This window comes from Theobroma cacao, chromosome 1 (genome assembly GCF_053813885.1).
Source record: "Theobroma cacao isolate CCN51 chromosome 1, ASM5381388v1, whole genome shotgun sequence".
NCBI lineage: Eukaryota > Viridiplantae > Streptophyta > Magnoliopsida > Malvales > Malvaceae > Theobroma > Theobroma cacao.
The window spans coordinates 12648327-12674426 of NC_142639.1; the positions used below are offsets into that span (position 1 = coordinate 12648327).

At 35.1% G+C, this 26100-nt stretch overlaps 6 protein-coding genes across 8 annotated transcripts; 3 read left to right on the forward strand and 3 right to left on the reverse strand.

Annotated features, from left to right (window-relative positions):
* Nucleotides 1-4403: 4403 nt before the first annotated feature.
* On the forward strand, nt 4404-5071 carry LOC18612398 (uncharacterized). The gene has a single exon (XM_018119323.2). It carries the CDS (start codon nt 4537-4539, stop codon nt 4942-4944), a length of 408 nt encoding a protein of 135 aa, XP_017974812.1. The 5' UTR covers nt 4404-4536; the 3' UTR covers nt 4945-5071.
* A 1468-nt stretch (nt 5072-6539) lies between these two features.
* On the forward strand, nt 6540-7329 carry LOC18612399 (uncharacterized). The gene has a single exon (XM_007049179.3). The coding sequence runs from the start codon at nt 6904-6906 to the stop codon at nt 7315-7317; it is 414 nt and encodes a 137-aa protein (XP_007049241.3). The 5' UTR covers nt 6540-6903; the 3' UTR covers nt 7318-7329.
* A 600-nt stretch (nt 7330-7929) lies between these two features.
* Nucleotides 7930-14190, reverse strand: TAFII59 (TATA BOX ASSOCIATED FACTOR II 59). 2 transcript variants are annotated; one of them, XM_088810438.1, is made up of 12 exons: nt 13882-14190; nt 13538-13624; nt 12807-12908; nt 12613-12721; nt 12100-12200; nt 11879-12016; nt 11677-11772; nt 10816-10940; nt 9995-10073; nt 9112-9237; nt 8930-9041; nt 7930-8384 (listed from the first exon to the last, which is right to left on the reverse strand). In XM_088810438.1, exons 1-12 carry the CDS (start codon nt 14005-14007, stop codon nt 8017-8019), a joined length of 1569 nt encoding a protein of 522 aa, XP_088666564.1. In that variant the 5' UTR covers nt 14008-14190; the 3' UTR covers nt 7930-8016. The 2 variants fall into 2 exon arrangements, with proteins under 2 accessions (XP_088666564.1, XP_007049242.3); XM_007049180.3 differs by having other exon boundaries at nt 9995-10127; nt 13882-14188.
* Nucleotides 14191-17239: 3049 nt separating this feature from the next.
* Nucleotides 17240-19635, forward strand: IQD33 (IQ-domain 33). Its single transcript, XM_007049181.3, has 6 exons — nt 17240-17665; nt 17809-18090; nt 18306-18512; nt 18680-18793; nt 18879-19253; nt 19324-19635. Exons 1-6 carry the CDS (start codon nt 17594-17596, stop codon nt 19453-19455), a joined length of 1182 nt encoding a protein of 393 aa, XP_007049243.3. The 5' UTR covers nt 17240-17593; the 3' UTR covers nt 19456-19635.
* Nucleotides 19636-19823: 188 nt separating this feature from the next.
* LOC18612402 (eukaryotic translation initiation factor 1A-like) lies at nt 19824-22313 on the reverse strand. Of its 2 annotated transcripts, none has more exons than XM_088805944.1 (2): nt 22291-22313; nt 19824-20522 (listed from the first exon to the last, which is right to left on the reverse strand). In XM_088805944.1, exon 2 carries the CDS (start codon nt 20494-20496, stop codon nt 20068-20070), a length of 429 nt encoding a protein of 142 aa, XP_088662070.1. In that variant the 5' UTR covers nt 20497-20522; nt 22291-22313; the 3' UTR covers nt 19824-20067. The 2 variants fall into 2 exon arrangements, with proteins under 2 accessions (XP_088662070.1, XP_007049245.3); XM_007049183.3 differs by lacking the exon at nt 22291-22313 and adding an exon at nt 21168-21326.
* Nucleotides 21777-25977, reverse strand: LOC18612403 (golgin family A protein (DUF1664)). The gene is made up of 11 exons (XM_007049184.3): nt 25836-25977; nt 25591-25724; nt 25233-25314; nt 24844-24914; nt 24624-24725; nt 24427-24516; nt 23432-23506; nt 23303-23335; nt 23129-23209; nt 22291-22350; nt 21777-22210 (listed from the first exon to the last, which is right to left on the reverse strand). The coding sequence occupies exons 1-11, from the start codon at nt 25888-25890 to the stop codon at nt 22034-22036; spliced, it is 960 nt and encodes a 319-aa protein (XP_007049246.3). The 5' UTR covers nt 25891-25977; the 3' UTR covers nt 21777-22033.
* Nucleotides 25978-26100: the final 123 nt, after the last annotated feature.

The window sequence follows — 26100 nt, forward strand, 5'->3', positions numbered from 1 at the left end:
AAGGCGTATTGCTTCCTAAGATAAGGAATGTCAGAATTTTTCACCTTCAAGGTATCCCCTCTCATAATACATGTTATTTCAGCAACTACAAACATTTTGTAACTGTGGCCATCTTGCTGCACTAGAGCACTTTTTGTCTACACAATTTCATCGGATTATATCCTCGATCTAGATGCCTAAAGCTATGGAAGTAATTAGCCTTTTGGTATATGCTAGGCATTAGAGCCATTAGGCAACGTATCTGTCTCTGACGGTTTTCGATCTCCCATTTTGTCGCTCGACCTTTGAAATAGTCCAGCAATGTTATCTCCCACTTGAACAAGTTCATACGCACAAGAACCTAGTGGTCACCAACATTGCATGGTGTGAGGATCCAATCAACCTTATGCCATCATTCCCCTAAAAAGGTAGCCCACAGTCGCATATTTAGTCAAATCATGAGGAATAAACACATTCTTTGCATCTTTAATCCCTTGATTAGTGGGCCGCTCACACATTTCATGCTAGAGTATACACAACGTGTCTTGTCAATTATATTTTGAGTTGTTAAACACCATGTAGTAACCAACACAACACATTTGCATAATTGAAAAACATGATAATATACTTACATAAAACGTTGTGTCAACAATGCCTACATTATGCTTGAAGGACTTATTGTCCGGGCCACGACAACGCTTGCACAAGATGTTGATGCATGCGTCAATGTGTGCACCTATCATCCAAACATGCGGGTCTTCTAATCCTATGAAAAATTCAAGGCCATCTTCCCTTAGGATGCTAATGTTAAGCTTGCACATGTAAAATACTAGTGTTAAAAGGTCATTGGATTCAATTATTTCCAAGCACAAATGCACGAAATGCAATGTTTTCATCTTACCTCGCATCATTGTCATTTTTCAACGGTCATATTTTCTCTTTAGCTCCATATCCTAGTCGCACATGAGAGAAAACGGGTTAACATAGGGGTTGCTTAGATATATGCTGTTCAATCTCATCAACTTGATTACCAACCAACTTGTAGACGTCAGTCAAGTCTGATGCAGACCTAGCATGAGTCGGTTGTGTGGTTTGCACCAAAGGTGGATGTGGGGTTTGAAGAGGTATGTTGTAAGCGAGAGAGTTGTACAAGACCACTTGGAGTTGCTTGGCACTTGTGGGTGAATTCGCATGAGTTACCTCTTTACCACATGCCTTGTGGTTGCCAACACCTTCCACACTTTGCTCCACACTGGCATCATCCTTTTTGCCACGATCAACAACCCTTACAACACCAGCAACACTGTCACCAATGACATCAACCCTGTGGCCATCGCCATAATTGTTAGGCACACAATTGTGTTCAATTGTAAACTAACTCTACAAATGAGAGAAATTAGAACAACAAATATGTAAACCCTAAAAACAACTCAAGTACATCATTAACTGTACTAAAAAAAAAAATGACAGAAGACAGAAGTTTCATACTTATCAGAAGAAGAAGTCGATAAGCCAACATATAATCTAGTCCTCTATCACTAGTATCTCTTCCTTGAATTGCGCCTCAACTCATCTTAAATGACGTGTATCGTCATCATTTGCCTTCCACTTGCGCAACTGCATTCACAACGAATAAGATGTTAGTCGATAGTAAAATTATTAAAGTAAGGCAATGTTCATAGGTTGACAAAGACAATTTAGCGAGTAGGTCTTCTCTAGCTAATCTATTCATTTAGTGTTGCCTAATATGGCCTAATTTAGCATACCATTTTATAGAATTATTGTAAACATTATCATGAATAGCAATGAAAGAAATAGAATCATTGACATTATTATAGCTAAAATTATTAATGTCTAAAATCATTGAACCACCTTGAATAAGCCACAATCATAATAAATTCTTCCTAAGCAAATCACAACTTTACTATTCTCATAGGCAAATCTAAAATCTAAGTTTAACATGGTAATAACCAAAAATAAGTTTGGTCAGACACCTAGAGTATAAAAGACATCTTAGAGAAGCAAAGTTCAACTAGTTTAATAAATGTATCTCATACACTACACCAACTTATTTATTTTAAGGCCATTCTCATAATAACGGAGTTAATCTTTTAATAGAAGCATAATAAGTGTAGACTTTAAACATTTTTTCAAATTTATAGCCTAAAACAATATTACTAAACAAGGAATTGAAGAATTATGACTCTTCGCTTAATAGATCATCGACTATTAGTATAATTTTTCTACAATGTCACCAAATAATTTATAATCATATCATATATGTCATAAATGAATAAAATACCATTAAAGCATATATTATATATTTGAAAATAATCATTAATATAATAATTTATTTATATAATAAATAAATAATAAAATATGTTTTAAAGGGCATATGACTAACATATACTGGTTTAATTTTCTATGAGAAAGCTTCTACTTGAAAAGAGTCATTTTTCAGCTTCAAAGTTCTCCATTTCTAGCGAACTTTCAAGTATTTTCAAGGGAAAATATGTAGGCATAATATCTAAAAAAATCTCTAAATTTTTCAAGAAAATTCAAATAAGTTTTTATTTTTTTATTACATTCAATTAAGTCCCTATACTTTTATTTTGAACCAAATAAATTGTTGTATTTTATTTTTATTTTGAGTCAAATAAACCCTTATGCCCTTATGACTAATGATTAATTTAATTAAAATATCACTTATACTTCCATTCCATGTGATGTTCATGTGATATGTTTACATCTCATAATGGATGATGATATGGCATGTTAATGTGACATGATGACATTACCATGTGGTCATTTTTACCCTTCACATCAATGTCAAAAAACAATTAACATTTATTAGTCAAATATTAGTCATAAAGACTTATTTAACTTAAAATAAAAATATAAAAAACTTGATTGAACATAATAGAAGAATAAAGATTAATTTAATTTTTTTTAAATAATTTAATAATTTTTTCCATTATTATGTCAGATATGTGTTAATTAAATATGAGTAAGAGGGGTGGTTAAGTTCCAAATTAAGATTAAAGAAAAAGTTGTAAAGGACAGAGCTAGGAACCTTGATTAGAAATATGAAACGGATGAAGTGTCACAACTACAGCCATAAATTTTGGTACAATCTTTAAAAAAATTTGTTATAATAATTAGAAATCTAGTTTGGTTTTGAAAAAAATAATTGAATCAATCATAATGATTCGGTGGCACTCGAGCATTTATCTTATTGGTTGGTGCATAGTCTCTCTACCTAAAGAAAAAGGTTCGAATTCCCTCTCTCCCAATTATAAAAAAAAAAATCATAATGATTCGATGTACTATTCGTTCGATTTTCATTGCAATAACAATTTGGTTCAGTTTTTTATTAAGCAATTTGAGCTTTTTCGATTATTAAAATTTTAAGATCGAATTGATTATTTATAACCTCAAATCATAGATATCCCATTAAATCCAACATATACAAAAAGAAAAACATTTATGTTAATAGACATTAAACGTCCTTAAAAAGCTCAAGTATTAAGGGGATCATTTGAATTTTTACTTTTGTTATTCAAATCGGAACACTTTTAATTAGTGATACATAATGTATTTATGATATTTGAATTAAGTTAAAATTTATTATTTATGTAGGATCATGTTTAAATGAATTTGAGCAAATCCTCAAATAAAACGAACTTGGATTCAGAAGAGCTCAAGCTCATCTTTAAAATTGATTTAGATAAGGAAAAACTGCCCAACAAGTCAATTAGCTAGGAAAAGGATGAGGTGAGATAGAATTGGACCATAGTGGAAGACGAGTCAAGAAAAGAAAGACAAAACAAACTACTTATCCGTGGATCAGGTCTCATTGTTTTTGTTTAATCACATGCCCATACCTTGTTTGTTACTACAAGTTACAAGTTGGAACTGGCGTTCGCGTATAACTGAAGCAGAAATGGCGAGCTTGGGCTTTTGACTTTTGGTCAAAGCTTCATTCTCTCTTTAGTTCACGACTTTCTAGATCATGTCGCAGAGCCCATTGAATTGAATCCTACCAATCTGGGATTTCATTCCTTTCTCATTTTAAAATATTTTTGCCATTTTATTCTACTATCACCCTTCTCTACATAATCTAGAGTAGCTATTTGAGTACTAAAAGATTAAATAATTACAATTTTTTGAGGGTTTACCGACATGAGTATTATAGTCACCAAATTACAACTATACACATATTAATATATATATATATATATATATATATATAACTAAAATTTTAAAGAAGAAACTGGAGGAAAAATACCTAATAAAAGGTGGACAACCAAATTGCACTTGCTAGGAAAGCAACAAGCAGCTGTAAACGCCAACGTATTTAGACCAAAAGGAAAATGATTAGTAAATCAGGCAACTCAACAAGTATAGACACGGTAGGCGTCAGCTATATATGCACCATATCCATTCTCTCCTTCAGCAAGCTAAAGTTCTTGTTTTATTTCTTTTCCAATAGTCAAAAATCATTACAATCTTTTTCTGATTCATTCGTAGCTCCAGAAGCAAATTAATTAGAGCAGAATGAGTGTGGAAGTGTTAGACAGTGCTACAATCTTGGCCTTCATTGAAGATGAAGAAGCATTCCACGTCTCTATAAGAGATCATTTTGCTCTCCTTGACACCGACAACGATGGAATTCTGTCTTACGCAGAGATGTTGAAGGAGTTGCAGAGTTTGAGGGTCTTTGAAACCCACTTTGGCATCGATGTTAAGACAGACCCAGACGAAGTTACTCATGTCTATGATTCTTTGTTTGGGCAGTTCGATCGTAACTCCAACGGGACGGTGGATTTGGAGGAGTTCAAGACGGAGACAAAGCAAATGATGCAGGCCATGGCCAAGGGAATGGGATTCTTACCTGTCCAAATGGTGCTTGAAGAAGGCAGCTTCCTCAAGAAAGCAGTGGAGAGGGAGTCCGCCAAAGCTTGAATTATTTATTTCTTCCTTCACATGTTGTTTCAAAACATTTTATAAGTCTGAATTAGTTCCAATGAAAAGTTTAAATGAATTAAATGCACCCTTTTTATGGAAAAAAATGTATTTGAGTTGTTATTAATTTTCTGTTATTGGCAAATTAAAGATGGCAAGATTGATTATATATTCCTAACTATGCCTAATTGTGTATTGTATATTTTGTGTGTGGTCTGATAACCATTTCATCTAAGGATAATGATATGTGTAATTTCTTTTATGTCACTTTGTCATTTTATTCTCTTATTTAGAATCATGTAAAATTATTAGTGGATTAATAAATATGTAGCAAATTCAATTTGAAAATAAATCAGTCCAACAAGAAAAAGAATATTAAATTAAAAATAAACAACAATGTTGTCTCCAAAGTGAGTCCCATATCATTTTGTTCTCTATAATTATAAAAATTTACTTCTTAATCTTTATATTTTCAATGTTATAATGAAATTCAATTTGATCTGTCTTGTTAAATAAAATAACAAATTTAGATTTTATGTCTAACAAAATATTATGAAAAAAAAATCAAATACATAAATGTAGTAGCTTTATCAATCTTTCATAAAAATGTAAAAGCTAAAGAAAAAGTACTCTTACACCAAGTTTATAATGGAGTAAACACAAAAAAAAAAAAAAAAAGTATTTTTGTTGGCCATTTTTAGAATAGAGAAACTTTGAGCAATCAAGGAATATATAATATTTTCCTCATTTCATAAATCTCATATTTTATTTTAAATTTAAATATGAGGCATTCAAATTAAAACTTTTAAATTCTAATCTATGGAAATTTCTCTTTAAAAAAAATACTTATTTGAAATTTGCCATTTCAATTTAAATATTTTATTTATCTTTTAAACACCCCACACCCTAATGCAATCTGAAATTTATTTGTCTAAAAAGGAATAAAAATTATCATCAAATTATAGCACAGATGGTGATGCTTGACCTAGAGCATTGCAAAAGCAATGCCACATTATTGATGAAAAAAAGAAAAGCCTTGAATGGAAGGAATCTAACATTTTTGTGGTGGTGCTAGTAGTGAAGAAGACGCAAGTGGTTTCTTTAATGGAAACGAAGGGACAAATGGAAACAAAAGAAAAGAAAAAAGAAGATAGTACTACTGCTAGTTATAACTAGTTAGTTGTAGACAGGGTGGGTGGGTGGGTGTTACTTGAGGAGAGAGTAATCAGTCAATCTATGGGTCCTTGCTTCTCATTGTTTTTGAAGAGCTGTCTAGTTAGTCAAGGGAAGGTGACTTTCACTACCTGCAGCAATACTTGGAATTTTTAAAGTAATGATGGAAAAGTTGCACCGCTCGAAATTTATTATGCAAGTAAAGTTGAAAGGTGCCCAACTTTGGCTTGAAATTCGAGGTTAACGTTTCACCATAGGAGCATCAAGAATGTTCCCTTCTTTTCTCTTGGCTTGTGAGTTGCGACTTACAACACGTTGTGAGCCCATTGGATAATTTGCTTTTACAAACCGAAAGGCAACACCAAATCTTCATACAAAACCCATGTTCACACACAATAAGGAAAAAGAAAAGAAAATTCCTATATGCTTGGGGTCTTTCTTTTCTTTTTTATTAGATTAGATTCTATTATATTAAACAAGCCCGGTGAAGAGGAAATTCAAACTCGGGTTGCGTTGATCGTTTAAAAGGGAAATGGAAAAGGAGAAAACGAAACCGTGGCAAGAAAATTCAACTGGCTAGAAACTAGAAACTATTTGGCATAGCCAGCGGCAAGCATATTTGGACTAAATCGAAAGGACAAGTTAGTCAATAACCGTATAGCCGGTAGGTGTCAACTATAAATATGCTTGACGTCCAACTCCCATTTCACCAAGCTAAAAAAACAGTTGCTTGTATTTTTCTTCTTAATAGCTTTTGATTTACGGCCTGAGAAGCAAAAGAGCAGAATGAGTGTGGAAGTGTTGGACAGTGCTACGATCGTTAACTTCGTTGAAGATGAAGAAGCATTCAACGTATGGATATGCGATCGCTTTGCTCACCTTGACACAGACCATGATGGGCTCCTCTCCTATGCAGAGTTGTTGAAGGAGTTGCAGAGCTTGAGGGTCTTCGAAACTCACTTTGGCATCGATGTAAAAACAGACCCCAAGGAGCTCGCTCACGTTTACAATTCTCTGTTTGTGCAGTTTGATCATGACTCGAATGGGACGGTAGATTTGGGGGAGTTCAAGGCAGAGAGCAAGAGGATGATGCTCGCTATGGCTAATGGGATGGGATTCTTGCCTGTTCAAATGCTCTTGGAGGAAGGCAGCTTCTTGAAGAAAGCAGTGGACCGTGAATCCACTAAACTTGCTGCTTAATCTGGGTGTTTTTTTTTTGGTGGGAAGGGGGGGGGGGGGGGGGGGGGGGGGGGTGTGGTGTGGGGAGAGCCGCGCTGGGATCGGAACCTAAATCCTTCTTCAGAGTACTCATCGACGTTTTTGTCCTTTCGTATTTGTTTCTCTAATTTCCTATGTTTCACAAAACTAACTACTTTATGCTGAATAAATCTGAGTGAACTATTTTGTTGTTGCGGATGGATGAGTTTCATAATGAGATGAATACATACGGTTTTTTCAATTTGCTGGGGAGTACTAACGTTCAAGACAGAAAGTAAATTTACAGGTTAATCTTAGCAAGAACAGATTCATTTCAGATATCAATACAAAATTAAATTTTACTTGGACAAAAAAGATATAGTTCAATCAGTTTCATGGGTCCTCAATTTCCTACTCCCTGCACCAGCCGTCATGGAAGAACCCCAATATACACCGGTAGAGTCTGTTTAATTTTTGTTAGTGTAAACCGAGGGGTGATTGCATGAATGAGGAGATCATTCAGTTCATTTAGAGCGTGAATTGATGCAAACATTCCTGAGATGGAAGTGCCTGGCAAGTTTAGATGGAAAGTCGTATCTATGGGGGCAGAGAAAGAGAGAGGAACTAGAACAATGATCTCAATTATGATAGTGATGATATTCCTACACCAACAACAATAAAAATCAGCTACTCTACAACATGCTACAAAAACAGAGACATCTCAGGAGCTGGAATGAAGTATAGAATGCCTTCTCCAAACAGCTCAAACAATGATACCAATGTACGTCCAGAATTCAAGTCATCCTTCCAAATTTGATTAAGTATGGCTGACTTCTTCAAAACTTTACTATCTTTTCCACCTCTATTGACTGATCTTTCATCATTAGGCATCTTTTCAGAAGTCGATGGCTGGTCCACATCAAGGTCACTTGATGGATGTGGAGCAGCTGTTTCCTCTTGCACGGAAGATGGTGACGATTTGGCTGAAGCCATGCCAATTGGGCCATCTGTTGCTATTTTCTTCGAGGCTGGGTCATGTTCCAAGGGCTCCATGCTTGCTTTGCGTTTATCTTGAACATTTTACAGGAAGCAAGAATGAGGTTAGAATGTCACCTCAAGAAATACGATAAACACTGGATATCAAGCATTCCTAATTTGTGTGCTTAAAAGTGTTCGTTCAGGATTTTGAATGCAACAACAGAGACAAAAACAAAGCATGGGATCAAGCCATCTTGTGGAATCAGCACTTCCTAGTTGAATAACTTATCGATGACATCAATCAGAGAACATGTCGAGAGGCAAAAAGGAAGTGAACAAAGTCAAGCCAAATGAACAAGGCAGAAAGTTTTTCTTTATGGAACCACAAGTTCGCATCTTTCTTTTTGGGTTAGAAGCCTCATTTGTGTGTATCCAAGCATGTCAAAACATGGAGCTAAAAATGTTTTGTAGCCAGAAGCACATTTTATGGACGCCTGTGATTCTTCAAGCATTTTTTTCTCTAATCCTATTTGCCGTGCATTGTTTGAGCCCTTCATCATGAGAAATTTGTATTCACACTACTTCTGGTGGTTAAACATCTCTAACTAGGAGCATCTTAGAACAAAGGAGCTCTTACTTGGCACTGCAGTGACAATTTTTTCTCTGGACTTCCAGACAGCATGGCCTGGAGGTGATGGCAAAGGTGGAAAGATCTTGAGGCGATCATATATGCATTGACCCGCTGCAAGCTGGAAAGTGCACAACTGTGTCAAAAATTTCTGTGTTCACTATTTAGCACTATACAAGGACAATACTCACCAGTAAGGCCCCATAAACACGCCAAGCTTCATGTCTCTTCACCTCATTCTTTTGCTTCTCTAGTAGCAACTCTGGTTCAAGGAGTTGAAGATATGGCTCGAGATTTGGCAGAATAAGAAGGCGAACCTACTCGTGAAGTAAGATGTATCACAAATGAATAAAATTCCCAGAAATAGCAACAAGATGTTCAAAACTCAAACAGGAAACAGTTTGAAAGGGAATCCTGACAAGTCTTATCATGAAAGGACTTGAAGACAGACAGTAAAAACTTTGCATAAAAAGCAACAGCCACCTTTACACAGAGATACATCAGTCATATTTCTTACTTCTTTACTCAAATTCAGAAAAAAGAGAAAAATAATTAACAAGTGTTGATTCTAAAGCCAGTCTGGGATAAGCAATAAGCATTTATGGGAAAAAGATTATGATCATCTTCTTTTCCATATTTTGTCAAGAATTAATGCTTATATGTCATGGTTAATAATTTACAATTTGTTGATGGAGAGAAGCATTGACTATCTCCAAGTTGCTGGGAGAAAGTAAAGGACAGAGAAATATGAGGGAGTAATTCTTACAGAGATATTCAATTTTAATATTAGTTTCCAAAAACAGCAAAAATTTCACAGGAAAAGGAACAATATTCCTCAATTAATTATTTATATTCCAATCTTGAGTGTAACTTAAGAATTATAAAGAAGGGGAAAGTGAGGAAGGTGAAGAATGCGGAATCATTTCCCTTCTCTTCTTCCACTACTTTTACAATAAACTTTTAATAGAATTTAAATAGGTTCATAAGAAGTTATGCAAAAAAGAGGATACAAGAACACAAAGGTACACTTAACATGCACCAACAGTAAATGCAACATGTGATAAGAGAATATACCACATTGGGTCCTAGGGCTGCCAACCCTTGAATTGCGCCATAGTGTTGCGTCAATGCCCGTTTTGGGTCCAGAAGTGCACTGAGCAAAGTTTTGGTAAGACGTGTCTGAAGGGTATTATAAACATGCCCAAATCTGCAACAGTTTATGAAATCTAAATTCCATATGTAAGATTGACCCAAAAAAAAAAAAAGAAAGAAGAAGAAAAGAAATGGGATATTTGTATGGAAATTGATGCTAACATAGAAATGATATCTGTCTTTGTGAATAAGAAGCAGGATAACATCAAAACTGAAACTGCTGTGATCACCAAATCGGATAAAAATGTCATCCAAATGAATTGACTGAGCTTAGGTCATCTAACAGAGGTCAAGTATCTAATTCACTCTTTAACTATATGTAAATGTCAGGCACGATTAATCCATCGCGTGACAAATTTCTTAAGAGGATCACATTTTGTAGTTAAAGTTGTAAAAGATTTACTTCTTGCACCAGAAAAAGGAATGACGGAGAGAAGTTGACAAAAGGTTTTCAGATGATCCAATCTGGGTGCAGAGTTGTGTCAATGGCCCAAGGAATCAGGGCAACGATCAACCCACTGAAATTCAGCGATTGCCACAAGTACCTTCCTCAAACCTCAGTTTTACACAATTTGATATCATAGTTAAAGTCTAGAAATATAAGTGGATTTTATCAACTATTGATTGAGAGAAATTTTGATTACAGCTAAAACATCAACGAGAAGATGACTAGAAGTCAAAAAAAATTCCAACTCAAGACCTTTTCTTTAAATACAAAATAGAAAACACTTAAGAAGTTTCACCTTTTGCATATTGAAGCAACTAAATTTGCTGTAAAATCTCTAAGTTCCCAGTGGTTGTCAGCAATCCTGTTCCCTAACTTTTTTGAAACAAGGCAGGTCACTACAGATGGCATCAACTGGTGCAGCTGGCAAGACAAGAAAAAAAAATGTTCCGTCTTAGTTTAGAATTAGTAAATCCTTGACAGAAAGTACTCCCTACAGAGCTATGCCAAGAGAATGATTCACTTAGAAAACCAGTAGGTGAATATAGGGGTTTATTCCGTTAGATAGGAAGAGAATTAATCCAGTTACATGCAGCATTGAATACCTGAAATTTTCTCAGAAGCACCTTTTAGACGTTATTTTATTCAGATTTTGATTAGCAAATGAAATAAAATATAAAGAATGCTGTGATTACTAATTACCAATAAAACTGCTTGATCAGGTGGGCTTAGAAGAATGAGAAGCCCACTTCTTTCCTTTGGAAAATGAAAAGCTCTTCCCCACATTGATTCAGTAATATATGATTTTAAAATGTTTGGATTTTTTATCTTTCTTCCTTTTTTTTTTCTTGGGGGAGGTGGGTTTATTACAGAAGCCAGACAGATTCACAATTCCCAGTCTCTAGCACTAAGTGGTCATGACAAAGGGTGCCATTCAGGTGGGTTTGAATGTAATGCAGCTGCCTTTTAAGGACTGAGCAAGACAGAAGACACTGCTGCATCCACACTTACAAGTGCCACAATCACATAGCTCTTAGTCCATCCTAATGCTCAACTTAGTCAACAGCAATTGCAATAAATTTACCAATTTATATTGAATTAGCTTCACAAATATATTTCCTATCAATGCATAGATCCAATAGGACAAAGATTAACTTACATAAGTTTCTATGTGTATGTGAGGATTCTGGAGAAGACTCCAAACAACACGCATCAAGGCAAAAAGAAGAGAATAATCATTCAAACCACGAGAAACCTGATATTATTGGAGCAATGAACCAACAAAATGAGCAAAATATGTATAAATCCTTCCATTCATCTTTTCAAATCAATATTATTGCCTTAAATCCAAAAATTATTACCTCATCAGCTATGAAGTAAGTAAAATAAGGAACTAGTGGATGAAGTCCTGAATCTGTAGCCAAACTCACTAATGCTTCTTTAAAAAGAGCTGAATCAGACTTTCTGACAGTAAGCTCTGTGATTTTATCGAAGTAGAGCTACAATAGAAAAAATATAGACCAAATAAATAATGGAAAAAAATAAAATATATAATACAAAATACTAATAGTAAATTATATACCTGAAGCTCCCTAGATAGTACATGCTTAACAGGTAATTTAATGTCAACTGGAAGTTCATCCTTTTGTTCATTAGTCTTGCCATCAGAAGAAGCGGCAATTACTACAGATAAAACAAGACCAAATGAATTATTAGCTCCCACACTTTGGCTAATAGAAACAACATAATTGAAAATCCTATCCAATATAAATTTTCTCTTGCTCCTGAGAAATTCTGAGAAAGAATGATCAAACAAACAAATTGATAGGAAAAATCACAGTATCTGATGATAACAGAAACAACTTCAGAAATTCATAGGCAACATACTACAAACATGCCAATAAGTGCTTAGTTTCTCAGAGATGAACATTAAAAAGTGATACACATGTGGCAAAATGCTTGGCCATGACAGCTCATTAAGGGAAAAATAAATTAATATTTTGAATGGTCTATGCTGACAAACCAAGATTCCAGGAGTGCCAGATTAAAATTGTGAATAAAAAACTACTGCTAATGCTCTGAGTTTGAGACAGACCTCCCACAGAAGCATTTTCTGGAATAGCAGGTTGAACTCCTTCAATAGCAAGCCAGTGACAAACAACTGCGGTGTCAAGAGGTGCTTTTGGTAAAGGAGCTTCAATAACCTACATGTTGGACAAAAACATGAGACATCAGCAAGCACTCAACCCATTGCTCAAATAGCAACTAATATAGCTAGAGATTTCTTACATCTTTCAAATCCACATCCTTATCATCAATGTAAAACAAATCCCTATGCCCAACAGCCCTTTTGAACTGCAAAGGACCTCCAGATGCAAAGCCATACACTGGCTGAGGCAAGACAAAAACAGAGTGAGATTAAAGAGATACAAATTCTCCGAAGATTGAAAAAGATTATAACCAAATTACATCAGAAGTAGTTCTATTCATTATCATATGCGGGTCTTTATATTCTCTATCACATCCAATCGCCAACATAACAGAAAAATTTGATCCTACACATGTCTATGTTGAGATCACGCGACCTGGTCAAAGAAAACTCATTCAATAACTATTTATGCTTCAAGCCAGGCCTCATCCATATATGTTGACTGCAGTTAGCTATTAAATAGAAAATAACATTTTTCACCTTAATAGCACATTTCCATCAGAACTTGATGAGAATGCACCACAGCATCAGCAACATTCCAATTAAAGCCAACAGCTATTTGAATAACTAAAAAAAGAATCTTCAAATTTGACTGTGAAGATTATCCCAAAACAATAAACTCCGTCCAGTTCCACTTCTACCCTAGTCCAATGCAACTATTTGCACGCATTCTTATACATGTTTTAAGGTTAAAAAGGGACATGTGGACACAAGCACGCAAAGCATACAAACACGAACAAGGAAATTCATATTAGGATATATACACACACTAAAAGGCACATGAAGTTGTAATGTGAAAGGCATAACTAACCTCAACGTTTCTTAAATTGAGTGCACAATCAACATCATCTGTAGTCATTGTAGTTCTCCTTGAGTGACGCATACATTTAATTGCCTCCTGGAAGTATATCAAAAGAAATTATAGTTACATATTTTCATCATCTCAATTTTTGTTGAATTATGCTTTCTTCTACGCATTTAGAAAAAGAAAAGCAACCTAACTCCGCCCCCCCCCCCCCCCCCCCCCCCAATCATATTTAAGTGACCTAATACCATCCAGAGTCAGGAAAAATTAGAACAGTAATATGTAAAAGAAGAATTGGTAAAAAAAACCTACTTGATTTCGAAGAAGGAATTTCAAAAGGAAAAAAAAACCTGCATAATCTCGCGCATGCGATATTCGACATCGGGAGCAAGAGAAAGCGCAGCATCAGCTGACAAATTATTTATGCCAATGCTTTGAGCAATCACCTCGATCGTCTCCTTCGCCACGATGCTCATTTTCTTTCCCTAGTTTCTTCTTCGCCGATTTTAGAAAATCATTTTTTCATTTATTTGTTTCTTGTTGTTTATTGCCCCTTCCCTCTCCTTTAATTTGCAGCAGAGAGAGGTACCGGGCTCAGACTCGACACGGCTTCCGACTTCAGACTCGAGAGTATTTTGGAAAGAAAAAGCGGTCGGGTTTAGCGGGTGACCCGAATTTTCATTTTTCAATTGGGTTGCAGACCTGGAGTTTTAAAGTCGGGGCTATGTACTTGGGCCCATTAAACGGTTCGGCTTTTACCGCATCTTTATTCTATATATCTTTTTGTTTCTTCAGCCTAAACCCAAAACAAAAAGGTTTACCATCCATACAACTGTGTAGTAGGTTTGGCCTCTTGGATTTAGTCTCGTCGTCTCATGCATACAATAACCTTAGAATGAATCCCCCCAAATAAATTTGATGTATAAAATCTAAAAAGTATAACAATATATAACTTAGTTTGATTTATAAAACGCAAAAGACCAAAATGATGGATTTTTTTTCTAATTAATACAAGGTATTCAAATTTAACTTTTTCACTTTATTTAATAATTGATATATATATATATATATATATATATATGTATGTATAGTCTGATCACATTCTTCCACTCAAAATAAATCTAATCTCAGATTCTTTTTCTTTTTTCTCTTTTATTTTGGTTGTTGTTTTATTGCTTTAATCATATTTATGTTTTTAACTAATTTTATTAGTTTTAAGAATGATTTAAATTTAATGAGTGACTGAATCTGCATAAAATTGAACTAAAATTTTTACACGTGAAAGTTGATATAAAGAGAAAATTTTCATTTTTTTTGGCAACAATAGGTTATTATACGCATTTATGACAAAAACATTACGTCATGATATTTGAGTCACATGTTAGATGAATTGCACCTTTTGGTGGGCACTTTTTTATTTATTTCCAGACCCTGCAGTGTATCCATGTCTTTTTGTGATGATGCCATAAAGAGTTGTCGCCACATATGCATCCATGTTTACACGACTATACTAAGTAATTCAATTATTTCAAACCTATATATATATATAGAGAGAGAGAGAGAGAGGCTATAATTTAGCTCTTAATTACCACCAGGTTGAAGAGATCATTCCTCTCAAGTGTCAAACCAGATCATCTCGAATTGCCTTTTTCATATCTTTTAAAGAATATTCATTTGTATAAGAGGTTGAAGAGGCATCAACCTATAATTTTTCCGCAGCTTTCTTCAACTTAAAGAAGAAAAGGACGTGGCGACGTAGAATGAATATTTGTGATGAGGAAGCCGAAGGCAGCCTAAATTTAGGCTCAAAACATAGGTTTGATGCATGCAATAAAATTTTATTAGTAACTGTATCAGTCTAATCTTGGATAGGTATGTACATCGATCTCAACTTGCTGGCTGGGGTCAAAGATACTAATGCTCTTATGCAATTCATTTGAATACATACAAGGATGCTTGACTATATTGTATACCTGGCCACCGAGCTAATGCTTATTCTATTTCTATATATGTATGTATGTGTTTTAAATTACGTGATGTTTTTATTAATTTCCACTGGATATGGAATTCATCCTATACATGGGCTGGCTTTTACTTTCAGGGCTGTATCACTTGGGTAGTTCTTTCTACTTTCACGTCTCCACTTCGGTTCTTGATCCACTTATTCAACTGATTCAGAGTGCTTGCAGTTTGTAGAGGATGATTAGCTACCATAGTTAGGAAGGAAGGCTTACCCGGACAATTTTCACTGGAATCCTCAAACTAGTCATGAGGATGGATGGAGGTGGTGTTGATTAATTATTGTAATTTGGAGATTGTATCTTGGTTTTAAGGAATCTTTCAACCCCTTAATACAAACATATATCATTGTCCAAATGTCCAGCCTTCTCATTATTACCAAGTTTGACTTTAGGCAATCCAACTTGCACTTGGACTTGCACTATCACTAGGGTTTGCAATTTATCGAGAGACAAACCAACACTAGTATTACTATTGCTTGTGAGATTCCATCGAGAAACTGTCATAATTATAAGCATCCAGATTCATGTAATTGCCTAATTAGCCTCAATTTCATCATCTTCGTCCTCTATTATTAATTTCACTCCATTCTAAGTCGTAATTTTCAATTTACTTTTTCACGTCAAAGAGAAATAGACAAACCAGTAATCAAGAGAAAATGTCAGGGACCACTTGTGCTCTGCTATTGCTTAAGATGCAAGCAAGCATATCCATGGCCCGATCCTTCTTATCTGCAAGCCTTTAGAATATTTGTATATTAATGAAAATGCAGTGAGTGCTTGGCACATGCCAACTCTTTTTTTGTCAGCTTAAAATTTTAGTTCAGATTCCATATCATTGAGTGAATAGTTTGCATCTCATGTCATAATTCTTCTGATGTTTTGGAATCCTAAGATTGAATATCTAAACCAACAATTCCCTTGTTGAAAATTGGAATTCAGTGCACAACCTGTTTCGCCAATGCACATATACCTTGATATTTTTTTGCAGCATGTTGAGATGGACAAACTTGATCAATCAATCAGGACCACTAGATGGAGTCCATTGCTGACCTGTCGGCTACATTAGTGGATGCTATTTGTCCCGGTCTTTCATGTCCCATATCATCTTATACCCCAAAACATTATGTCTTGGTTTAAGTCATTGTCCATACATAAAAAAACCAGACAGATATATAGCTGCACTTTCTGTTAGCAAAAAACCCTAGTTGTCTTAAGATCCAAACATAGCAAGTCATGATCACCGATTTGCATTATCACAAGCAACTGTCGGTCACTCCAATCTGCACTAAATGCTTCAAATCTTTGTTTCCACTTTACCACAACAATGCATGAGAAGATGTTTGGCATCTGATAAATGACTAAGGGACACATTTTGGAAAAAGTAGGAGTCCATGGAAGATGAGGGACAAGTGGCTGTCAACTTGTCCTAGCAATCTCAAAACCTTTGCAGGATAGTTATCTTACTCAGTGGTGCCTAAAGTAATTGACATGTTTTTCAGGATAACAAAATGAGCAGCTGAAATCCGAGAAGAGTCGCTAAAAGGGCAGGAGCAGTAACCAGAAAGCAACAGACATAACCCCAATAGCAAGAAAACTTTTCTTTGGCCAATCTGCTGCAAGCCATGTGCAAAAAGTGTTATAAAAGCCAAAAAAAAAAAAAAAAACTATGCCGTCTCTCAAACCAATCTTTTCTATCTAATCTTTACTTTTATCAGTTTCTATTATTTTGTGATTTTAAAGGACTAAGTCCAGCTCTAAAGCTCTGAAAACCCAGCAGGCTTTCTATCTTAATTACAGCTAACATATGTATTATTGTAATACTAAATAGATTAGTTGTTTACTTACAGCTTTATTAAGTATTATCTAGTGAAGCCTGGCCTTCTTGAACAACCGACTGAAGAATGTCACAGACATTTTTCAGCTTTATTTTTCTTTTCTCAAAACCAATGATGATTCAAGGAATCTCTAGTGGTTGTCAATATAATTGGAGACAGCACATTTGAGAATTCTATTCATTGGATTTGATGAACTGAGAATTGAGATGGGCATCACTGGCGAGCTGGTTAGAAGCGTCTTCTCTAGGAACAGGTCCTTTGGGACTCAAGACACCAGCGTAAGTTTTCTACCTTTTTCTTCAAACCTTGTATGCAGTGAATTTTTCTAGTAGTTAGTATCTGCTTAGTCTTCTAGCTGTGAATACTTGAAAATTTTCAAGTGTTAAATTCATCTGGCATCTTCTTGTCCTGATCCAATCAGGCAAAAAGTAATGTGAACGATAAGAAAAGATGGAGTTCAGTCAGATCATACATCTGCGGAGATGAATTTAATTCAGTCCTGGCAGAAGAAGATTCAACATCAGTTAAGAGCTCGGAAGCGACAGTTACACAGCCTATACCAGAAGGCTTAAGGGACAAAGGAGACATCCAGAGTGATGAGGCCAAGCCAGATATAACAGAGGACAAGCGTAACTCAATTTGGAAACTGTTCCACGAGGAAGACGCAGCTATCGTTATTCAGTCAGCATTTAGACACTTTCTGGTTGATTTCCTGCCAAATTCATCAATTGACATCTTTTCTTTTAAAATCAACATAATTTCATTCAGGAAGTTTGGTATCCCTGGCATGCTTGAGTAACATGGCAAAGAAATCTGCGTTAGAAGTGAAAATAATTGTTCATGTGGAAGTTCATGTCTATCTACCTTATTGAATTTTATAGTCTAAAATTCCCTGTTATTTTGGTTCTTGAATGCTAGGCTAGGCGTCAAAACAGAGAAACCAAAGCAAAGGATGATAAACAGGAGCCTCGCCAAGGGAATGAAAGCCCAAGTGGGGAGTCTATCGGTACGTCAATTGAAGTTCAAACTGGAAATTCTGTGGAAGTTTTCTCAGCTCGAGAAGAAAGCAAGGTAGTACATCACCGAATGCAACATAAACCCAAAGCTCAGGTTTTAAAGATAAAGGTATGAAAACAGCAATGCACACTTCTTTTGCAAATTCCACGAGTTCAATGGATGATCTTAATGTTCAAATACACAGTGCTGCTTACCCAAGTTTCAAGAGTGGTGTTCTAATCCCAGCAATTGGGATTTTGCTTAATCCCTATTTGGTTTACAACCTGAAATGACAGGAAGACTGGGATGACAGCACGGTGAGCAGCAACATTTCGAAAATGAGGATTCAGAACAAACTGGCAGCAATGACCAGGCGTGAGAGAGCTCTGGCCTATGCATTTTCGCAACAGGTAAAGCTAGCATATTTGGCTACGGAAGGAAAGAGTAGCACTAGTTTAAGCTGAACTAGTCTAACTTTATCCATTTGTTTTATAGCTGCGAATTTGCTCAAAGAAAAAACAGGCAAAACTTGAAGGAATGGAAGAGAACATGAGCTGGAGCTGGCTAGAACGGTGGATGGCAACCCGTGTTCCTGAAAGCTCATTAGTTGAAAATAATTGGAGCAAGCAATTTGAACCGATGGACAGCAATGGAAAGTTTGTTGTCAGGAAAAGAATTATAGATGTAGCAGGTGAAGAGAAAGAAAGTTGCGGATCTAACGAAGTATCCGTCCACCTAGAAAGCTTATCGGTGACAACTCCCAAGGAAAATGATGGCAACAGTCCATCAAAGAACAGGCTTAACGCTACAAGAAGCATATCGAGGCGGAAAACTGGACCAAGCTATCAGCTATCTAAAAAATCTGGCAAGGTTGGACGCTAATAGCTGTATGTTTACTTTCTGGTTTCTGTCTATTAACTTGATTATAATACTGCCGCAGGTAAACAAGAAAGATGGTTCAAAGGATTGTGAGAAATATAAAAAGCACAAAAGCAAGCAGTTAGGAGCCCAGAAAGAAATCAAATGCAACGAAGCTTCCGATCAACTGTCGCTGAATCCTTTAACCTCTTGACCTTTCGGTTTTTAATCCCGTTTGAGAGAGAAGTTATTACTCCTAGTGCTAAGAACCACTCTGTGTTATACAGCTTCGACATAATGGTTGGGTTCCCCTGTAAATGCTGTCACTAAACCATCGTTTAATCTGTAAATTCCATGAGTGTTAAGTACCAACCAATAAAGGCTCTTTAATGTAGCTGAATTTGCACACTGCATGTGTTCCATATTCATGGTAGCAATGAGTGAAACCTACATCTAATCAATCTGCCCCCAGGAGCTTAATGCAAGGGTGCATTTAACCCACAGCTCCTACTAAAGCATGGATCATCGGTTTCAAATGCAAATTTAAAGCATAAATCATCTTTATCAATCACAGCGCCGAAATGCCCATAATAAGCTTCAATTCCATTATCATCTCTACGGAAGGAAATTTGAGATACGGAAAGCATTTTTGAGTAAAATTAACTACACATCTGATAATGACACATTCACCACTTACAACTCTAAACTTACACCTTATGTGAGCAATCCCATATTTTAGGCTTCTTAACAGCATTCCACTATAATCAAACCATATCTCTCTTCTAACATTTAAACATCTCATTCAAGCAGAAGCAATTCCAAAACCCTAGATCTTATCAATATCTTCATCTTCAAACTCAATATAGTCATCACCACCTCCTTCATCCTCCTCATCAACAATGCCTTCATTGAGTCGAGTGTTCTCTGGAAGCTCACCATACGCTTTCAAGAGCCTTGCTTCATCGGGCATGTACTTTAGGATCACGTCAGCCTTGTCATCCTGATAGTCACGAAGCCCAACAAGAATTATATCACCAGCGGCAATCCAAACCTTCTTGTGCATCTTTCCACGGATATGGCAAAGGCGCTTAGTGCCATCAATGCACATGGCTTCACATCGGCCATTGCCTAGCATGCGAAGCACTTGGGCATACTCTTGCCCATCTTCCTTGAATACAAGTTCACGCTTCTCATCATCCGCTTCATTCTTTCCTCTCTTCCTGTTCTTTCCTCCCTTTCCCTTGTTCTTTGGCATGGTTTCTTCTTCTCCCTCTGTTGTGCCTAAGAAAAAAACCAGATATTTTACATTTGCCAAAAGCTAGCAACGGAATGAAAATGAAATTATTTCAATAACAGAATTTCACCACATTAAAACAGAAAAAGTGTATATACGCAAAAATAAACATAAACATACCGTGAAGTAAGATGGATATTAACAGGAAAATTATCAGGCAAAAAACAAATTAGAAGTTCAATAATTCTCATCTCATGATCCAATTTTCTAGGGTTGTAAAATTAATGCAAGTTATTACAATTTGGTAAAAGTTATATGCTTTTGTCTTAAAAGCCAAATTTTGAAAAGTCCAACCCAATAATTAAAAAAGCACAAGAAAAAGCAATTAGGAAAAATAATTCCACTAAATATACATAAAACAAAAATTAAAAAAACGGAAGGGGTATAATCATGCATGGGCTGATTATATACATAATTATTATATGATCAAGAAAGTAAACAGCTCAAGCATAACCCTGAAAGCTAAAATTTGGGAAAACAGAAAAAAAAAAAGAAAAGAAGGTAATTTCATCCAAGATCTATTTACGGTATTATTTACACAGAAGGCTAAAGCAATTAATTGACGCAAAATTGAAGCAAATAACCAGCGTGAAATTAATCAAAGATGATGAAGAGATATAGAAAAAAAATACCTTTTTGCTTAAAGAGGTGAGGTAAAGATAAGAGAAGTTTATAGAAATGAATCCGATTCTTCCACAAATCTCCCCCAAACCCTTGCGCCAAATTTACCTCAAAGAAAAGTTGGGTGGTAATTCAGGCCGGGCCGAGTTCTGTCAAAGCAGGCTCGACTCTTTCTATGGTCCAATCTATATCGTGGGCTTTTGTTTTGTTCTTTCTATGCCATGTCATGTGAATTTCACGTAAATATTTATTTTTATTTATTTTTAAATAATATTATTATTTATAAATGTAAATGTTTTTAAAGTATAAAATTTGAAATATAAATAATTTAAAAATTATTCAATACTATTAAAATTTTTTAAAAAATATCTTTTAATGAAAGTCATTTAATAAATTAAATTTTTTATTTACAAATTGAATAAGTTTACTAATATTTATAATACAAATTTTTAAAATGATAATTTAAAAATAAAAATACTATTAATACTATTTATAATACTATTAAGGATTTCTTGGTTTATAATTAAATAACAAGCAAAATGTCTTGTCAACAAATAAAAATAAAAAAAGAAGAGAATGTTAGTGGATGAACAGGTTAGCTCGCTCTAAGAATCAAGATGTTACCGTGAAACTTCTTGCTCTTAATTTATTATCTAATCAAATACCAACAAGACCATTGTGCTTTAATTTGCACATAGTCCCCACGACAGTATTCAATCACTCCCACTTCCACCACAAAACAGGAAATGTAAAATACAAACCTTTCATCATGTTGCCCAACTCACACAAGCAAAATTCCAATTGCTCAAATATCAAATAAATGGTAAAGTCTATTCACAAAATTGATTATATGTGGAAGGAAACATGAAATTATGTATCAGTCCCTATGATATATATCCCTGGCCCAGGAAATTCCGACTGGATAAGATCTGTGTATCTTTGTTTTCATGGTGGGGACTTTTTTGACAGGGGACTCTAGATCATTTTGCTCTGAGTTTACTGTTGGTTTCTCACTCACGGCTGACTCATTGGTTTCAGCAAGGAATTGGAGTCCCTGAAATTTATCCTGGGACCATTTAATTGGAGAGACGAAATAGAACTGTTGTCAAGAATTATAGGATTGACTTCACATACCTTGACTGATTTCTCCTCAAATTTCACGGCTGAATCAACTGCAAGCTTTGCACCAACATCCTGCCAATAAGCAAGAAAAAACTAAATTAATATCTCAGGATGGAAGAGTATAACAAGTCAATGGGCATATAGATGGCACCCAGAGCAAAAATGTACAATCTGAAGCCATACTACCACCTTACACAACGTGACATGTGATAACTGGATAGGGATACAGGACATGCGGTGCTACATAATACAATTATATCAGTATTCTCAAAATCTAAGATTATGACACTCAAGATTAGCCTAAAACATAATGAAAAAGAAATACATTAACAGGTACAAGGTGAATTGAGAAGTGTCAATGAGCTATTAAAAAACATTTTTAGACCAACAATTAGCTATAGGTTACAAATTAAGTTTTTCCACAACTAGACCATGCAATTGAGGGACCAAATAAGACAAATAGAGGAACAATCAAAAAATCAAATCCAGCTCCCGCCAATGCACACATATTTGTTTCAAAATAATCTTTATGTATCTACTCTGCATTTTGGCACGTTGAATGCATCTGTCTCTGATATGGATAGAAGTACAATAGTGATATGAATTCCTAGTATCTGATTTCATAGAACATAATGATAAAAATATGGCATATACAGATTATCTAACCTGAAAAAAGGGTTATTATTTAGCCCCGACAAACAACAATTTTTATGTATCCCTTCTGTATTTTAGTGCATCTGTTTCCAATTTGTATATATAATACTGATATGGAAGTGGGTTTCTAGCATCATTACTTTGTTGAGCATAATGCATACATATCAAAATGAATACTGTATACAAATTATCTAACCTGAAAAAGTTTAGCATTCGCTCCATCTTTTACTCCTTCAGCAAATTGGCATAGATACCAAAGACCTGAATTAGCTACATCCTGCATGGCAGAGAGGAAAAGATCAAACAATTTATCACTTCAACACAACTTCATAATTTAGAGTATAATAATAATCACAGTATCAGAAATAACCTGTTTGCTTTCAAGAAGCTCAATTTTTCCTTCCTGTTGGGTTCATTAACAGATGAAGCATCAACTAAGTTGCAAATAACAATTCTGGCGGACCTGATGATTAACCATGAGAAAATAAACACAACTCACCAATCCAGCTACCATTTGATGAATCATTTCAACATTAGAACCAATTTGAGAAAGGTTTGACTTCATCTCATCAACCTGCATGCAAGTAGTACTTCATTTAATTATGAGCAGGATTTGCACTTTCTCTTTTTCTTTTCTCATAAAGAGAATAAGCAACCCAAACGCAAGATGGAAGAATAGATGCCAAGTTGACAGAAGATTTAGAATGCTGCACCACCCATAAAATATATGGTATAATTTCATTCTGTTTGCAAAAACTATAGACATAACAATAATGTGCATGCATCAATTAACATAAACTCCCAAACGAGTTTCCTTAATTTCCAACTATCTATCCTTACAGACACGATACCAAGAGAAAGAAATAATAAAGTAGACAAATAGTTAGAAAAGAGAGTCTGATTTCAAACTCTACGAAAAGAATCTAGATTCTGACAGTCACAATGAAAATATTTATTAGAGTTGGAAACCCCTATTTTTTTATATCTACGCGTGAGATAGAGGACAGCTAAATCCTTTGGCAGTTTTCCTCTATTAGTTATTTTTAATAAGCTTTTAAAAATTGATGAAAGTCAATCTTTGGATAGTTTTGTTTCAATGTGATAGAAAGGAGAAAAAGATAAACAACCACACTACTTACACCCCACAAACTATTTCTTGTTAAAGTAAAATAGATGAAAGCTTTGAAAATCATCTTATCATCTGTAAAAGCAAAGGAGAAAAGCACATGGATATAACTCAAGCTAAAATGCAAGTAGAAGGGACGAAGGTTTATTTCCTCAAAATGCAGATTGTGAATCTAAAAAAGGTTTCTTGGAATTTAATTTAATGCCCCACCATATTAGATAGCAATATCTAATATGATCTAAGGAAGTGGAAGTGGAAGGACATTTGACCCTCTATTGGTATCCACTGTCCCTACGAGTAGATATCATTGTCACTACAAAATTATGCTAAAACATATTCTTGCTCAAAACAAAAGTAGTGTTCACTACATTATTTGTGATGAGCTGAGACGTTTCTTTCTGCTCCTCCAATTTCCAATCCAAGCTTTCCAACCTCTTCGTTAGATGTCTCTTTGTTGACTGCATGATTGAAGTAACAACACTATCAAAAACTGAAAAGTGTGTCAAACAGAGAATTGCTATAAGGATTGGTGTAATTACATAACAGGAACACCAATCTTACTTACATTTAATGTTTGAGATACATTATCTAACTGTTTTGACACGGCTGTAACAGCATCTGCCATATTTTGCTTTGTCACAAACATTACGTCAGAAAATGACAAGCCCTATATGATAAATGATATAAATAATACATCAGAAATCTACACATGTTAGAGTGCAAATCCAAACAGCTTGAACAAAAAAGACATTTCATATTTTGATTCATCAACAAAATTTATTAACCTTCCACCACATGTAACAATATCCTAATGCTCCAAGTGCAGCAGCTGGCACAAGATAAGAAGCAATACCCCCTGTGCGCACAAGAAAAAAGAGTGAGCGCCCAGAGGTATATGACTCCTCTATAAAACAAAAAACTTGAACTTCTAATTCTTCACAGAACAGTATAAATTTATCCCCAACTATAATCAAAATAATCTAGAGTGAGACCAAGAAACCGAAAGATTTAATAGATAATGTTTATCATTCAACTATTGTAAAATTAAATAAAGAGGACCAGCAGTATCTAAATTGAGAAGGAGCAAAACAGGAAGTAGAAATAGATAATTTACATTACTTAGAGCTCAAAATGGTTAAATAAATAACATTAGAAAAGAAATAGATGTACATACCGCCAGAGTCTGAATTGCCATTAAGGATGGTTATCGGATTGGACGCTGTCAAATCCTTGAGCTCTTGTGCCAATTGTTTAATCTAAAAGTACCAAAAGAAAAAGTACACACATGGTTAAACACAAGCATAAAGAGGACAATTAACATAAATCACTCCCACCCCAAAAAACAAAAGGGAAAGAAAAAAGTTGTAAAATTTCATCGGCATTTCACTCTAACGTGGTTTACCTAGTTCTATATACATTTGGCACTTGAAAAATGATCTTGACGTCAGGAATTTCGATACTTACTGCAAACCAAAAAGTTAAAATTTTGATGCAGTTTTGACTGAAAAAAAGGTAAGGAAAATTGGGAGTACCTGAGCAGCAAGAAGCGTGTGATCGTATTTATAAGGAGAGAATTCGACTTCATCGACGCCCTTGAGTAATTCCTGAAGCTGTGAAATGAGTTCAGATAAACGCCCACTCCTCAAAATAATTGAACCAGTCAAACCTAATACCAAAATTTAAGAAACCAAGCTTCAAAAAGATTGGAAATGTAAAGTAAAAGTCATTCAAAGGAAAGACGCGATCAGACCAAAAAGAAAGAAAGAAAGAAAGAAACCTGCGCCCATGAGAATTAGAACTTTGGAGGTTTGGACACCGGCCTGCAACGCCATCTTTCTTTTCTTTGGTCGGTGTCTGAACCAAAGAGGGCGGGGAGGAAAGAAAAGAGGGCGGCCTTCCTACTTTGTTAAATGTTTGGAAAAAACTCAGAAAACAAAAGGTTAGTAAAAGTTTAAATGTGTATTCTCGAAAATACCCTCCTTATCATAAGAAAATTGCAAAGTTTAAATGACTGCGACAGCAACCTTACGATTTTGATTTTT